Source organism: Schistocerca gregaria, chromosome 3 (assembly GCF_023897955.1).
Source record: "Schistocerca gregaria isolate iqSchGreg1 chromosome 3, iqSchGreg1.2, whole genome shotgun sequence".
NCBI classification, from domain to species: Eukaryota; Metazoa; Arthropoda; class Insecta; order Orthoptera; family Acrididae; genus Schistocerca; species Schistocerca gregaria.
The window spans coordinates 640,083,979-640,099,751 of record NC_064922.1 but is presented as its reverse complement, the minus strand read 5'-3'; the positions used below and the strand labels follow the sequence as shown (position 1 = coordinate 640,099,751).

Genomic DNA, 15,773 nt, shown 5'->3' with positions numbered 1-15,773 from the left:
AGCCATCCCTATGAGCAGCATGACACCCCCATGACATGGAATGCTCACCTCAGGGGAAGGCCAAAACGAATCAGTAAGTAACGTGAAAGCTCAAATTGGTCATGAGGGCACAATTTCGTTTCCCGAAGGCAGAGTACAAGGGGATGCTGTGATGCTAAAAGCAGCTGTAAATCCTCTTTGTGGGACCGAAGGCCGTGAACATTCCATTGGACGACAGTCATCAGGAGGAAGTAATGTAGGGATGTCAACTAGGCAGCCGCCGAGCGACAGCCGGTGTAGACTCACTACTACAGGGCACGGAAGCAGCAGGATCCTCCTCCTTGGGGTCCACAGTAGCATTGGCGTGCTTGTGCGGTCGGACTGAGGAGTCCAACACAGAAAAAAGCTTGGGGGTGTGCACCGGTGACACGGAGGCTAGCCGGGCTAAGGTATCATGAGGCAACACCATCGAAGAGTCAGTGAAGGAGAAGACCGTTTGCCTTTGTTGGACTTCCTCAAGCCTTTCCAGTTAGCAGACGAAGACTCATATGGGTTAGCTGGAGGGATATAGAAAGTCTTCATGGGACTACTCCTTCTGTTCTTTCTGTCCAACTGGTTGCATAGCTCGTGGCTTTGCCCCTTGAGGTGAGAGTTTGATGGCGTGTTGCACAGCTAGATGAAGGGATGGCGATGCTACCTCGACACTGGGCAATTTTACAACCTCAGAGCTAAATTTGAGGTTGCATGTCTGCATGGCCATGTCCTTTATGGAGCAAGAGGAAGCAAGAACAGAACTATAAGTGCCAGATGGGAGAACGCAGGGTTTGCGAATAGTCAGTAACTAGTGAGCTACTGGGTAAGGAACCTTTTCCTTTACCCAAATCTCTTGAACAGCCCATTCATCTAGACACACGGGACAAACCCGAAAGGTGGCGACATGGCCACCACTGCAGTTGATAGAGTGGGGAGAAGGAGGTGGACGTTCACCCATGTGTGCACCCCTGCCATATTTGGCTGGGTGTTGACAAGATGTTTGAGTGTGGTTGAAATGATGACATTGGTAGCAGTGCATCTGATTCGGAATGTATGGCTGGACTGTGACAATTTCATAGCCTGCTTTGATCTTGGATGGCAGCACCATCCTATCAAAGGTGAGGAAAAGAGTGCAGGTGGGCACCAAGGAGGAATCACTCAGTTAAACAGTCAAGCACCTGGGTGTAAATTATATCATGGGAAGAATTCAAAGTTCTATGTGCCTTGGAATCAGAAGTTGTCTCCAAAAGCAAAGTGCCATTCCTTAAACGAGAGCAGGGTTTCACAGGGCCAGCAATTGCATCAACACTTTTCTGGATAATAAATGGACTGACTGTGGTGAAGGACTGACCATCTTCAGTACATGAGACCACAAGGAATCATGGTGCAGTGGGAAGGGTCTTCAAATCAGTAGCCTCATTACGTTTACCTTTAGTAGACATCAATGGGAAGGATGACTGACTGATCATGAGGAAATCCCTCATGATTGCCAGCATCTCCAATGGCACTCTCCTTCCCACTGGAGGCCCCCTACACAAGCGGATGCACGCGTCTTAGGTGACTGTTCACACCTCAGGTCACACCTCCTGAACACCTGACTGAGAGACCAGTCAGCAATTTGGGAAGGTTACAGCTCAGGTAATCACCGCTCCGTGAGCCTGGCCTGTACCACGGGGTATGTGCGAACACTACCTGTCGACCCGGGGCTGGGAATTACACGTTACCCAATCACCTGATAAACATCAGATGCACGGGCCGGCCTTCAGGAGCGCGCAGAGAGAGAGAGAGAGAGAGAGAGAGAGAGAGAGAGAGAGAGAGACAAGATCCTCAAATGCTGAAGCTGAGGAGTGAAATGAAAAGAAAAACAAAGAAAGGAAAAGGGAACCAAAAACAAAGGTGCGAGTAAAGGTTTCAGGAATTCAATTGTTCTTCAATTTTTATTTATTCACGACTGGTTTCGAATCACCTGGCGATTCATCATCAGATGATATAATTTAGTGTGGAGTATTGTGGGGGACGTGCCATGTTTTTATTCTTGTTGCAAGCACTACCCTGGAAAACATAATGTATGCTTTCCAGTATCGTTAAATATCAGGTGAAACAAGCACTTTTCCTCTGATGGCGACTCCCACACAGTTTACAAAATATAAACAAACCAAACACTTTTTTGATATTTAATGATACTGGAAAACATACATTATGTTTTCCAGAACAGTGCTTGCAACAAGAATGAAAACATTGCATGGCCCCCACAATACTCCAAACTAAATTATATCATCTGATGATGAATCACTAGGCGATTCAAAACTGGTCAAGAACAAATAAAAATTGAAGAAAAGAAAAGCAGCGATTGGTTGCAGTAATTCCTGAAACCTTTAACAAGACAGTCACAGTGTCCCAAATCCAGAATGGATACAAGTTTTAAAGGTGAGACTGTTTGCACGTTAGTGACACAATGCAGAACATTCCCTATAATACCCCAGACATGTTCCCCAAGGAAGGGTAAGAAGAGTAGCAAGAGGATAGCCATGCAGCATGGAAGGGAAAAAGGGCTGCAAAGGCTGGGGCCCTGTGGTAGCCAAACACGAACCCACCAAAGTGTGGCAAACCTCCTGTGGGGTGAGATCCTCCTGAATCTGCTTAGCGTATTCATCTCTAGGTGTCCCTCTAGGATTTTTACCCTCTACACTGCCCTCCAACACTAAATTGGTGATCCCTTGATGCCTCAGAACATGTCCTACCAACCAATCCCTTCTTCTAGTCAAGTTGTGCCATCCTCTTCTCCCCAATTCTATTCAGTACCTCCTCCATAGTTACATATCTACCCATCTAATCTTCAGCATTCTTCTGTAGCACCACATTTTGAAATCTTCTATTCTCTTCTTGTCTAAACTAGTAATCGTGCATGTTCCACTTCCATACATGGCTACACTACATACAAATACTTTAAGAAATGACTTTCTGACACTTAAATCTATATTCTATGTTAACAAATTTTTCTTCTTCAGAAACGCTTTACTTGCCATTGCCAGACTACAATTTATATCTTCTCTAATTCGACCATCAACAGTTATTTTTCTCTCCAAATAGCAAAACTCAGCTACTACTTTACATGCTTCATTTCCTAATCTAATACCCTCATCATCACCTAATTTAATTCAACTTTATTCCAGTATCCTTTTTTTATGTACATCCATTCTGTTCAACTGGTCTTCCAGGTCCTTTGCCTGCCTCCTTCAGAATTTGAAAGAGAGCATTCCAGTCAACATTGTCAAAGGCCTTCTCTAAGTCTACAAATGCTAGAAATGTAGGTTTGCCTTTCCTTAATCTATCTTCTAAGGTAAGTTGTAGGGTCAGTATTGCCTTAAGTGTTCGAACATTTCTATGGAATCCAAACTGATTTCCCCAAGGTCGACTTCTACCACTTTTTTCATTTGTCTGTAAGCAATTAGTGTTAGTATTTTGCAGCTATGACTTATGTAACTAATAGTTCAGTAATTTTCACACCTGCTTTCTTTGGGATTGCAATTATTATATTCGTCTTGAAGTCTGCTGGTATTTCGCCTGTCTCATACATCTTGCTCACCAGATGGTAGAGTAAAGTCAGGGCTGGCACTCCCAAGGCTATCAATAGTTCTAATGGAATATTGTCTACTCCCGGCGCCTTCTTTCAACTTAGGTCTTTCAGTGCTCTGTCAAACTCTTCACGCTGTATCATATCTCCCATTTCATCTTCATCTACATTCTTTTCCATTTCCATAATATCACCCTGAAGTACATGGCCCCTGTATAGACCCTCTATATACTCCTTCCACCTTTCTGCTTTCCCTTCTTTGTTTAGAACTTATTTTCCACCTGAGCTCTTGGTATTTATACTAGAGGTTCACTTATCTCCAAAGGTCTCTTTAATATTCCTCTAGGCAGTACCTATCTTACCCCCTAGTGATATATGTCTTTACATCCTTAGATTTATCCTCTAGCCACCCCTGCTTAGCCATTTTGCACTTGCTGTCGATCTAATTTTTGAGACTTTTTATTCCTTTTTGCTTACTTCATTTACTGCATTTTTATATTTTCTCCTTTCATCAGTTAAGTGCAATACCTCTTCTGTTACCCAAGGCTTTCTACTAGCCCTCATCTTTTTCCTACTTGATCCTCTTCTGCCTTTACTATTTCATCTCTCAAGGCTACCCATTCTTCTTCTACTGTGTTTCTTTCCCCAATTCTTGTCAATCATTCCCTAATGTTATATCTGAAACTCTCTACAGCCTCTGGTTCTTTCAGTTTATCCACATCCCATCATCTTAAATTCCCACCTTTTTGCAGTTTCTTCAGTTTTAATCTACTGTTCATAATCAATACATTGTGGTCAGAGTTTACATCTGCCCCTGGAGATGTCTTACAATTTAAAACTTGGTTCCTAAATCTCTGTCTTACCATTACATAACCTATCTAAAACCTTCCAGTGTGTTCAAGCCTCTTCCAAATATAGAATGTTTTTTAATGATTTTTAAACCAAGTGTTAGCTATGACTATGTTATGCTCTGTGCAAAATTCTATCAGGCAGCTTCCTCTTTCATTCCTTACCCTCATTCAATATTCACCTACAACTTTGCCTTCTCTTCCTTTTCTACTACCAAATTCCAGGCCCCCATGACTATTAAATTTTCATCTCCCTTCACTATCTGGATAATTTCTTTTCTCTCATACATTTCTTCAATCTCTTCATCGTATGCGGAGCTAGCTGGCATATAAACTTGTACTACTCTAGTAGGTGTGGGCTTCATGTCTATCTTGGCCTCAATAATGTGTTCACTATGCTGTTTGTAGTAGCTTACCTGCACTCCCATTTTTTTTATTCATTATTAAACCTACTCCTGCATTACCCCTATTTGATTTTGTATTTATAACCTTGTATTCTCCTGGGCAGGAGTCTTGTTCCTCCAGCCACCTAACTTCACTAGTTCCCACCATATCTAACTTTAACCTATGCATTTCACTTTTTAAATTTTCTAACCTACCTACCCAATTAAGGGATCCGACATTCCATGCTCTAATCCATAGAATGCCAGTTTTCTTTCTCCTGATAATGACGTCCTCCTGAGTAGTCCCCACCTGGAGATCCAAATGGGGGACTATTCTACCCAAAGCTATATTGTTTCATTTCTGGACCTTGCATATTGATGAGTAAGAATACCTATTGAAAAGTAGGGAAAATGGATATCGGTAAATACAGAAAACTAATAAAATTTGAAGTTTTAAATCAAAAAATGTGTAATTGTAGTGTCTTTTAATGGTGTAAGATTTGTATGCAGTTAGGGAATATGACTGTGCTAATAAGTGTTTTTATATTATTTTGCAGTATAGAATATAAATATAATAAAACTTCAGAAACATGCTCTTAAGGTCATAAAATATAGATGATCATAATTGAATGTTATGTTGTGTAGAGTGTTTTAACCATCCATCCAAGATGACTACAAAGTTTTGAAAAAAAAAGAAAAAAAACTGTATGCAGTTTGAAAACAAAAGATTGTATAATGCAATGTTGTGAGGAATGTCCAGAAAAAACACAACTAGAAGCTTTTCTCGAAGATGCTTCTGAAGACTGTGATCCTGAAGAAACAATGTAACACCAATAACAGACCCATGCTGACAGACATGCATTGGAGACGACATGTCAGAGAACTGTTGAAGATTTCGTGGAGACACTGATTTTTAAAATTACCGGTTTAAGAAGCCATGACTTTGTGACAAAACACTAAGGTGTAAAGTAAGCAGCTAAAAAGAAATCTTGAAGAAAATGAATTAATTATTTTGTCGTATTTTACTGAGAATTATAATTCATTTGTTGTCGGAGGTGCTGTGCAAGGATTTCATTGGTAGAAGGCAATGTTACATCCATTTGTTATCTATTTTGGTGGCAAAGAAAGTCAGAGTATTAGCATTTGCATGATTACCAATTGTTCCATTATGATGCCATTGCTGTCCATGCCTTTCATATTGCACATGAACAAGAAGATATCTTCATCAGCTGTATGCACCCACATCGTTCTGCTCCTACCTTCCACTGGCCAGCTGCGTAAGACACCTGCTGGATTCCTGTGCGACCTATTTTCGTGACTTTAGAAGCACAATCACAATCATCATCAGGGAGACAATACAATTTTCCTCAATCTGTCCTTGACAAAATTGTAGAACTATTTAACCAAAAATGGAACCCATTCTTTAGTGTTTCTGTTTTGCAAATTTGCCATGTTGTGTATTACATTTGTTTTATAGCATATGTTAAATTAATGTTTACAATGATTTATATACACACTTGTGGGGCATAATTGATCAAAATATTTCACTTTTCAATCTTCTTGATGTGACTTTTGAAAAGTAATCTTACTCATCAATATGCTAGATCCAGAAATTAAACAACATGGCTTTGAAAGCTTAAAGCATGCCCTTTCAAGCTGTAACAAGAAAAAGAGGATTTAACACGACACAGTTGACATATTGCCTCTCAAAAATACCCTAAAGTTTGCACGTAGAACAATTTGGCCAACTTTGCAGATGTCATACCCCATGTAAAGTAGGACACACTAAAAATATTTAAAAGTTTAAAATTTGGGACTTTTTATATATGTTTTGAAAAGGCTGGACTTTTTACTGTATGGCAACAATGGTTTGTGGCCGATTATTGCTTTCTCTCCATAATTTGTAGTCATTTTTATAACACCATATGTTTTCAATTGATGAAGAGTGGGAATGAATGGTGATTTTGGACCTTTATTTCAACTAATTGGCAAGTAAGAATTAGCATATCATTATTTATATTACTGTTACATACCCTAATGTATTGCATAAAGAGTATAAAAACTGAAGTAGGCCTAGGTAAATTTCAGGTTGGGGTAAATAATATAATACAACAGCATGAACTTTCATGTAACATTAGTCACTTTCATGTAATTAAGTTTTTATTCCAAGAGAGATATTAGTGAGAACTTTGTCTTGTTCAGTAATTTACTACTTAGTGTGAGTGTGTAACTTAATTAATTAATGGCGTATGACGAGGGCCTCCCGTCGCCTGGTGCAAGTCTTTCGATTCGACGCAACTTCGGTGACTTGCGCGTCGATGTGGATGAAATGATCATGAGGACAACACAACACCCAGTCCTTGAGCGGAGAAAATCTCCGACCCAGCCGACAGTCTGTCACGCTGACCACGCAGTGGCAGTGGCGGACAATGTGGTTACCATTCCAAATATAGCCTATACACCTATCTGTGTTCTACACAAAAATTATTTTCAGGTCTGTAATGTTGAATTTATACTTAATTTTCGCACGTAAGAACTCCATGTTATAATAAGCATACATTACTGTATATAATAATCCATGTTTATATTATTGTGCATTGTGAAGTATACTGTATCAATGTTATTTTTTCAACTGATGTCATATTCTCTTAGTAGTTATGTATCTTATTCTTAAATGTCCTACTTTTTACGTTCATTTGCTGTGGGATGTTAAGAGACAGAACTGAAATGACGTATGTTCTATATAACATAAATTGCGCTAGGACAATGTTACTACCTGCATTTATTCTGAAAAAAAAAATGTTTCTCAGTATTTTTTTTTTTTTAAAAAGAGGTGAAAACAAATGCGTTGTAGTGGAACGCGGCGTTTATCGAAAGCCATGGGCTACGCTACATATCAGTTTACCATATAATTACAGAACGATCAGGAGAATGGGTTTGAGAGGGGGGGGGGTACTATCACTCTGGAGCATTTTCTTTCATTTCCAATTGACTTCTATAATATGTCATCGCGGTATATGTCTGTATTACATCACTTGAGTTTTATTACTTGTGATCCAAATATAAACTCGTCCTGCAAGTATCGGCAATGCAAACAACAGGCTTCACACTTACCAACATAAACAGTACGTTTAGTATTTGTTGTCATAGCACTGTAACTAGTACACAAGTCACAACACAAAACTACACATTTGAAACTCAGTTTTCAATCACGCAACATACAGTGAACAAAACTGTGTCGGGACATGAGTGACATGTGTCCAACTTTTGAAACTTGAAACTTTTAAACGATACTGACTACTGAACTAGTTTTCTTCAGCATAGTATATTATTTCACAGACAGTAATATGAAACTGCACTGACTGTTTACAATATTCGTAATCATTACAGCTTCCATTCTCTGCAATCGCCTCTGATTCTACTGCTGTTGGCGACAGTGCATTCGTATGATTTCGTCATAACAAAAGACGGTCTGTTTAGGTGTCGTGAGTATTGCATATGTATAACAGTAGTCTGCTAATGCTTAGAAAATGGATTTGGTTGATAGAGAAATTAAGGAGGCTTGGAGTATAGATTCCGTCGATGGGCAGTTTAGCGACGCAGAAGACGATGTTGGGTAATCACCACCGACGAAAGCAGCGTTAAGTATTAACAGTACTTTGAAAGGTTTACTTGTGTTTTTTATTATTGTTATTATTTTAAAGCTATCCAACACCTAGAGGCAAACCACTGGTCAAATCACAGCTTGTGACAGGTCTACAAAACCTCGAAATTAATGATGGAAGTGGAAGTGATGGATATGAAGCCGAAGATGATAATGGAGACTATCTGGATGAAATGTACGATTGGCCACAAAAAACACCAGGTAAATTTAAGTCCCAGTCGTTTTTAGATGAATTTTCCGAAAATAATGTGTATTGTAAGCCAATTATTTGTAAATACTTTACAGGCATGTTGCTTTGCGTTGTCACGTGTACAGGCCCGTGTGGTGGACGTTTAAAACCAGATATTACCACTAGCTGGTAAACGTCTGGAAGCGTTCGAAATCGGTTTCATATTCCATGAGGCATTGAAGCAAAGCTCAAATTGCTTTGCCAGCTGTTCTGAATGACAGTTCTGTCAATTAATAAGAATATTTGAGCTGCTACGCTAAATAACCCGCTATTTTCCCCTATTACAAAGTCTCCCCTCGCATTATTACTGCTTCTGTGCAGTGTGTTTAGTTCACCCCTTCAATTTGAATGGAAGCAGTAAACCTGAGTAAGATACTGGAGTTTATGATCATCTTTGTAAGATGGTCCTTAATGTTAGTCAGTTAGTAATTACCCAAGTGTTTGAAAACGTTTTGTTTCGCATTCCTGAGTTTTTAGTTTTTGGTGGAATCAGTATATCATCTCTCCATCTACATTTTGATTTCATAACCACTTTTGCATGGATTGAAAGCTATATTTTGTACTAGTATAGCATTTCCACCCCACCCTTCTCATTCATTTGCTGATAGTTAGAAAAATAGTTGTCATACGTCAGTATAAGCCAAATTTCTCTGATTTTACAGTCATAAGTACTATACAAGTATGTGCAAGGAAGTAATAAGCAAATAGTCGAATTCAGTCTCACATTTTACAGTATTACCCATTACCAATTTTAACTTTGCACCCATCATTAAATATTAGAGCTGTGGCAGGGGATACATAGACTGTGAATCAGACTGCATTTGTGAGATTCAAAGGACATGAAAGGGAAGCAGTAGTTCACAAGTGAATCAGATATGGTTGCAAACATTCAACGTATTCATTGAGCTAGCAGTGAAAGAAACCAAGAAGAAATTAGAGTTCAGGAAGAAGACTTAAATTTTTTTGGAGTATTCGCTATAGCCTTGTAACTCTAATGCAGTTTTGCCAGATATATACAATAAAGTATAATTAAATCATACAGTGCCAAGGTAAGTTGATTAGGAAATGTCACTAGTAGTAATTGAGGAGATTGTTGTTCGGGTGGCAAAATAATTGATATCAAAAGTAGAGGAAAGATTAATGTGTTAACGTCAAATACAAATTAAAGTGTTTAGGTCAGGCAACTAATTAAGGCATTTAAATGAATCTTCATCTATGTCTACATATACATTCTTCTTCTTCTCTCTCTCTCTCTCTCTCTCTCTCTCTCTCTCTCTCTCTCTCTCTCTCTCTCTCTCTCTGTGTTTGTGTTTGTGTTTGTGTTTGTGTTTTAGTCGGCACAGAGTGCCAGTAACTATATTTGCACTTCCAGGTAAAATACATTGGATACAACAACCAAGGAACATTGTATTACACACACAAACTCAGTGTACAATAGCACCAGGGAGGTCTCTCATATTTCACGTGATCCACTTTGCCGCCATCTCACACAAAATATGTTGTTCACACAACCCCAGCACCCCCTTTGAACATATATTTTGTGGTTTGCCTTCACAAGATAAACCAAATAGCCCCACAATATTTTCAAACTTCTCTTTCCCAAGTGTTTTGTCCGAAGGTCAGGCAACATGTCGTCTGTGCTCAGGTGGTCCATTGCAGTGCTCTGTCGTTTTGTGTGATCCGGAATAAAATGGTGCCTTATATCAATATATTTTGTCCTAGCACTAGTGAAATCATTTTTAGCTTGGTTAATGTCTCCTTTATTGTCACATAAGATTGTTATTGGGTTATGTTTCATATATTAATGTTCTTAGCCACAATGCTTTCTGTGTGGTGTAAGATAGCGCCATATTCTCAGCCTCTACGGTACTCATTGCAACAGTTTTTTGGTTTTGACAAGGTCATGAAATGAGGCCCTCCATTAATTTAAAGCAGCAGCCAGTAGTGGAGTGCCTATTTCCCAATTCAGTCCCCCAGTCTGCAACACTGCAGCCTTCTAATTTTCCATTACCTTCTCTATGGTGTCTTATTTCGTGGCCTTTTCACAGCTTTCCATTGTTTTTCCTTTGGGTCTCTGCAATATCTGCTCACTCTGTTGGTGGCAAAAGCCATGTCGGGTCATGAAGTTTGAGACAAATATAACAGTCTTCCTACTGCTTCTAAATATGGAACATTCTTATCACATTCCACATCTATCTCACTTATATTTAATTTCACTCCTACTTCCATTGGAGTAGTTGTGGGTTTGCAGTCACTCTTGCCAAATTTCTTTAAGGTTTTTTTCTGTGTTTCAGTATTGATTTATGCTCAGTTCTTGTCTCTCTTCATCCTTAGTGATCTGCATACCTAAATAACGTTTAACTTCCCCCAAATCATGCACCTTAAACATGGTTTGTTGCTGTTTCTTAAAAATTCTCATTTGGCTTTCATTTTCAGCCAGGATAAAGAAGTCGTCCACCCATATTGCCATTATTATTGTTCATTCTTTTCCCCATTTATAATATATACTGGGATCTGCCTTAGATTGCTTCATATTCATATTTATTAGTTTATGCAGACATCAATTCCAGCAATGTTCACTCTGTTTAAGTCCATAAATACTTTTCTGCAAGTGCCAAATCTTTTCCCTTTTCTATCTGGTTTTCATGACTTCTCTTGGTGGAATGACATATATCTCCACCTCCAGTTTCCCATTTAAATATGCTGTTTTTACATCCATTCTGCCAAGGCTAAAAGACATCTCAGTGAGGCATACTTGAGTACAGGTAAAAAAAGTTTCTTTGTAGTCTACCCCTTGTTTTTACGGATATCCTTTTTTTATTACAAGTTGTGCTTTATATCTTGGTGATAAATTTTTGGGGCTCCTCAAAGGAATACCCATCTTGCCTATAATGTCTTATCCGCTGGCTTATTTACCTATTCAAAGTTTTCGTTCTGAGATAAAGATTCCAATTCCCTCTTCATTGCTTATTTCCATTCTTGAGAGTTCAGGCTCCTCATTTCTTCTTCTGCTGTTGTTGGCTCATCATTAAAAGTCGGGGCAGCATACATCTCAATATCTGGATATTCTTTCATTTTTGGTACACGAGAAGAATGCCTTACATTGTTCTCTTCATTTTGTTTGTCCTCAACTCATTGTTATCATAAATAGTCTCAATTTGCATTTGACTGTCCTCTTCCTGTTCATCAGTTTCCCTTCCTGCACATAAGGTTTCGCTCTTGGGACTAGGTGCATTTAACTTAGTAGTCTTGCCCTCTTCAGAGTCCTTTCTATTTTCAAAGAATACTACATCTCTGCTTGTAACTATGCTTTTATCCAATAAAGCCATTAATTGGCATCCTTTTTCTCACAATAGCCTACAAAATATTCTTTTTAGCTTTTGGGTCCCATTTTCCTTTCAGCTGTTTTGGAATGTGTGCCATTGCATCACATTCATAAATCCTTGTATTGCTTAGGTCAGATTTCCTCCCTAGCCATATCTCATTGGGGGTTCTATTCCTTAATGCTTTTGTAGGTGATCTGTTGTTCAAATATACAGCTGGTGATACTGCCCCTGCCTAAAAATCTTTCGATAATCCAGCATCAGTTATCATGCTCTGTGCTTTTTCGACAATGGTCGTATTAGCCCTCTGAGCAACCCCATTTTGAGATAGGCTTTACCTTATGGTAGATTGAGGTTTGAGTCCCATTTTTGCCAAAGTGTCTTCAATTTCTGGTTAACATATCCTTGCCGCAGTGGATACATCGGTTCCCGTCAGATCACCGAAGTTAAACACTGTCGGGTGTGGCCGGCACCTGGCTGGGTGACGATCCGGGCTGCCATGCGCTGTTGCAAATTTTCGGGGTGCCCTCAGTCTCATGATGCCCATTGAGGAGCTACTCGACCAAATAGCAGTGGCCCCAGTTAAAGGAAACCATCATAACGACTGGGAGAGCGGTATGCTGACCACTCGCACCCCCCCCCCCCCCCCCCTATCCGCATCCTCAGCTGTGGATGACATGGCAGTTGGATGGTCCCAGTGGGCCCCATGTTGCCTGATAATGCAGTGCTTTCGACCATATTATGATATTCCTCAAAAGTGTCACTCACTTAGTCTTTGGAAATAAGAAAATAAACATGAGTATGTTGTGAATAATCATCAGTAAATGTAAGAAAATAACGACTCCCACCTATGGATGATATGCACTCAATTGGGCCATATACATCCGTATGGATTAACTGTAAGACATCTGCAGATTTACTTTTACTAGTCTTAAAAGATAGCCTTACTTTTAAAAGGTAGCCTCACTTGTTTTCCTTTTATGCATATCTCAGAAGGGTCCTTCGATACACTATAATTCTGTATTCCCTTTACCATATTCGTCATTGAAGACACTCTTTCTATTTAGGTGTCCAAGCCTGCGGTGCCATAAAAAACCTTCCACTGAGTATAATCAGTAGCTTAACTTTTCTTTTTACTGTCAATGGTATCAAACTTAAAAATACCCCTTTTGTTACTTGCTTCTGTTATAACTTCACCATTTTCATTGATTACTCTTGCTCCGTGCATGTTGAAATTGAGTGCATTTCCCTTCTTGACAATTTCTCCTACAGTCAGTAGGTTAGTCGCAACATTTTTTACATAATGAATATCATGTGCTGTAACCACATTGCATTCTCATTTACAGTTACATGTAGGTCTAGTTTCCCAGCCAAATGACATTGGAGGTTGATGCCATCAACAGTAAATATTCCCATATGAGTCTTATCTTTACCGCCATAAAGAAGAGATTTGTGTTTAACAATATGCACAGATGCACCTGAGTGTAAAACCCATTCCCGTTGACGATTACCCACATCTCCAAAAGAATAAAAACATGAGTGTACCTTGTCTTTATTATTGGTCTCTCTCTCTCTCTCTCTCTCTCTCTCTCTCTCTCTCTCTCTCTCTCTCTCTGAGCTATGAGCAACATACCTGTTTTGCTGCATATCTGACCTTGGGTTTACTTTTTCTCTGCACTGAAATGGAATATGTGCCTCCTGACATCTATAGCATCTCACTGATTTCTTCCTTTTGTTGTTGTTGTTGTTGGTGGTGGTGGTGGTGGTGGTGGTGGTGGTGGTTTATTAGAGAGAGAGAGAGAGAGAGAGAGAGAGAGAGAGAGAGAGAGAGAGAGAGAGAGAGCAGGAGCAGACGCAGACGCAGTTTCCTTCTCAAATACATGACAGCTTGAAGTACTCTCCACATCCTATAGGATTTTCACTTTAACACTTTCCCTGTGATCAGTTTACCTGAGCTTTCCAGCCCCATAATAAGAGGTGCTCACCTTTCAGGCAGTCCTGCCAACAGTAGTGTTCCTATCCATTCGTCAGCGATCTCAAACACAATGTTTCTGTCAGTTTGACGTGGCTATTATTTTTTGACATATTCGTCTACACTCTTGCATTTGTTTAGCTGAGTGGTAATTAACTCGCCTAATAATCCTACTTTCCCTGTAAGACTTCCATCCTCAAATGCACTTCGTAATCTCTCCTAGACTACTTTGGCTGTCGCAGCTTTTTCAATGTGAACTTAATGCACTTAGTCAACCAGTAATATCAAATTTGATTTTGCTTCCCTATCCTTACTTGAATAATTCTGATGTGTGGATTTCATTGTCCCATCACCATATCCCGTAAGTCGTCCAAACGTTAATATGCTTTTACTGCAAATTTCCATGTTGCATAATTTTGGTGACCCGTAAGTCTTTCAATCTGTGGAATTTGTACCATGTTCATTTTAATGGTAACTTTGATCTTTCTTAACATAAAGAATAATACTGAAGAATAATAAAAAAAAGAGTTGTCTTGTAAGGATAATTCGTACTTCACGCAAGTGCACCACTAGGAACTTTTTCAATACTTTCTTACTACTATATTATGGATATACTTACTCCAAATGCATCACTGAGCCCATAACCTATTGGAGTCGACACAGTTGCATAAGTAGTAGTGAGTAAAAGACGTTTAGTGCCACTAACTATATGTGAACTTCCAGGTAAAATAAATCGAACACAAAACCAAAGTAACATTATATTACACTCACAAACTCATAATGTGCAATAGCACCAGAGAGGTCTATTATATCTCACGTGATGCACTTTGCCACCATCTCACAGGAAACAGGAAATATTTTGTTCACACATTTCCTCTCTGTCTGTCTGTGTGTGTGTGTGGGGGGGGGGGGGGGGGGGGGGGTAATTATTATAATCTTATCCTTGCAATCCCGATGTAAGCAGTATGTATTTTCTTTGAGACATCATTTAAAGCTGATTCTTGAAACATTGATAATGGACTTTCTCTGAATAATTTGTCTATCTTCAAAAGTCTTCCAGTTCAGTTCCTTCAGTATCTCTGTGACACACCCCCATGAATTAAACAAACCTGTGACAATTTGTGCTGCCCTTTTTTGTGTAAGTTCAATATCTCCTGTTAGTTGTATTTAGTACGAGTTCCACACACTCTGAGTAAAGTTCTAGGACTGGTCACATCAGTAATTTGTAAGCACTCTCCTTTGTAGATTGGCTGCACTTCCCCATTGTTCTACTAGTAAACTGAAGTCCACCACCTGCTTCACCCACGTCTGAGCCTGTGTGATCATTCCATTTCGTATCCCTACAAAATGTTATACACAGATATTTGTATAAGTTGGCCAGTTCAAAGTATGAAATGTTGTATGGCTATGGCCTCCCATCGGGTAGAGTGGTCACCTGGTGCTAGCCTTTTAGGTGATGTCACTTCGGTGACTTGCGTGCCGATGGGAATGATATGATGACAAAGACAACACAAAACCCAATCCCTGAGTGAAGAAAATCTCCGACCCAGCCAGAAATCAAACCTGGGCTCCTTTACATGGCATTCTGCCACGCTGACCACTCAGCTGTCAAGGCGGACATTCCGGCTATGACTCATTGATATTGTAGTTATGGAGTATTATGGTTTTTTGTTTTGTGAAGTGCACAATTTTACATTTCCGAACATTTAAAGCAAGTTGTCAATCTCTGCACCACTTTGAAATGTTGTTGAGATTTGACTGAATATTT

General features: G+C 39.4%; 2 protein-coding genes across 3 annotated transcripts in view; one reads left to right on the top strand and one right to left on the bottom strand.

Annotated features, from left to right (window-relative positions):
* Positions 1 to 8,013, bottom strand: part of LOC126356306 (peptidyl-prolyl cis-trans isomerase E) — a 78,217-nt gene extending 70,204 nt beyond the window's left edge. For both annotated transcript variants that reach the window (XM_050007253.1, XM_050007254.1), the window contains exon 1: positions 7,932 to 8,013. In XM_050007253.1, the coding sequence (XP_049863210.1) occupies positions 7,932 to 7,965 (34 nt within the window). In that variant the 5' untranslated portion in view covers positions 7,966 to 8,013. The remainder of the gene's footprint in view (positions 1 to 7,931) is intronic.
* A 198-nt stretch (positions 8,014 to 8,211) lies between these two features.
* Positions 8,212 to 15,773, top strand: part of LOC126356305 (serine/threonine-protein kinase RIO1-like) — a 101,977-nt gene continuing 94,415 nt past the window's right edge. Inside the window, exons 1-2 of the mRNA XM_050007252.1 lie at positions 8,212 to 8,433; positions 8,522 to 8,682. Coding sequence (XP_049863209.1) covers positions 8,348 to 8,433; positions 8,522 to 8,682 — 247 coding nt within the window. The 5' untranslated portion in view covers positions 8,212 to 8,347. The remainder of the gene's footprint in view (positions 8,434 to 8,521; positions 8,683 to 15,773) is intronic.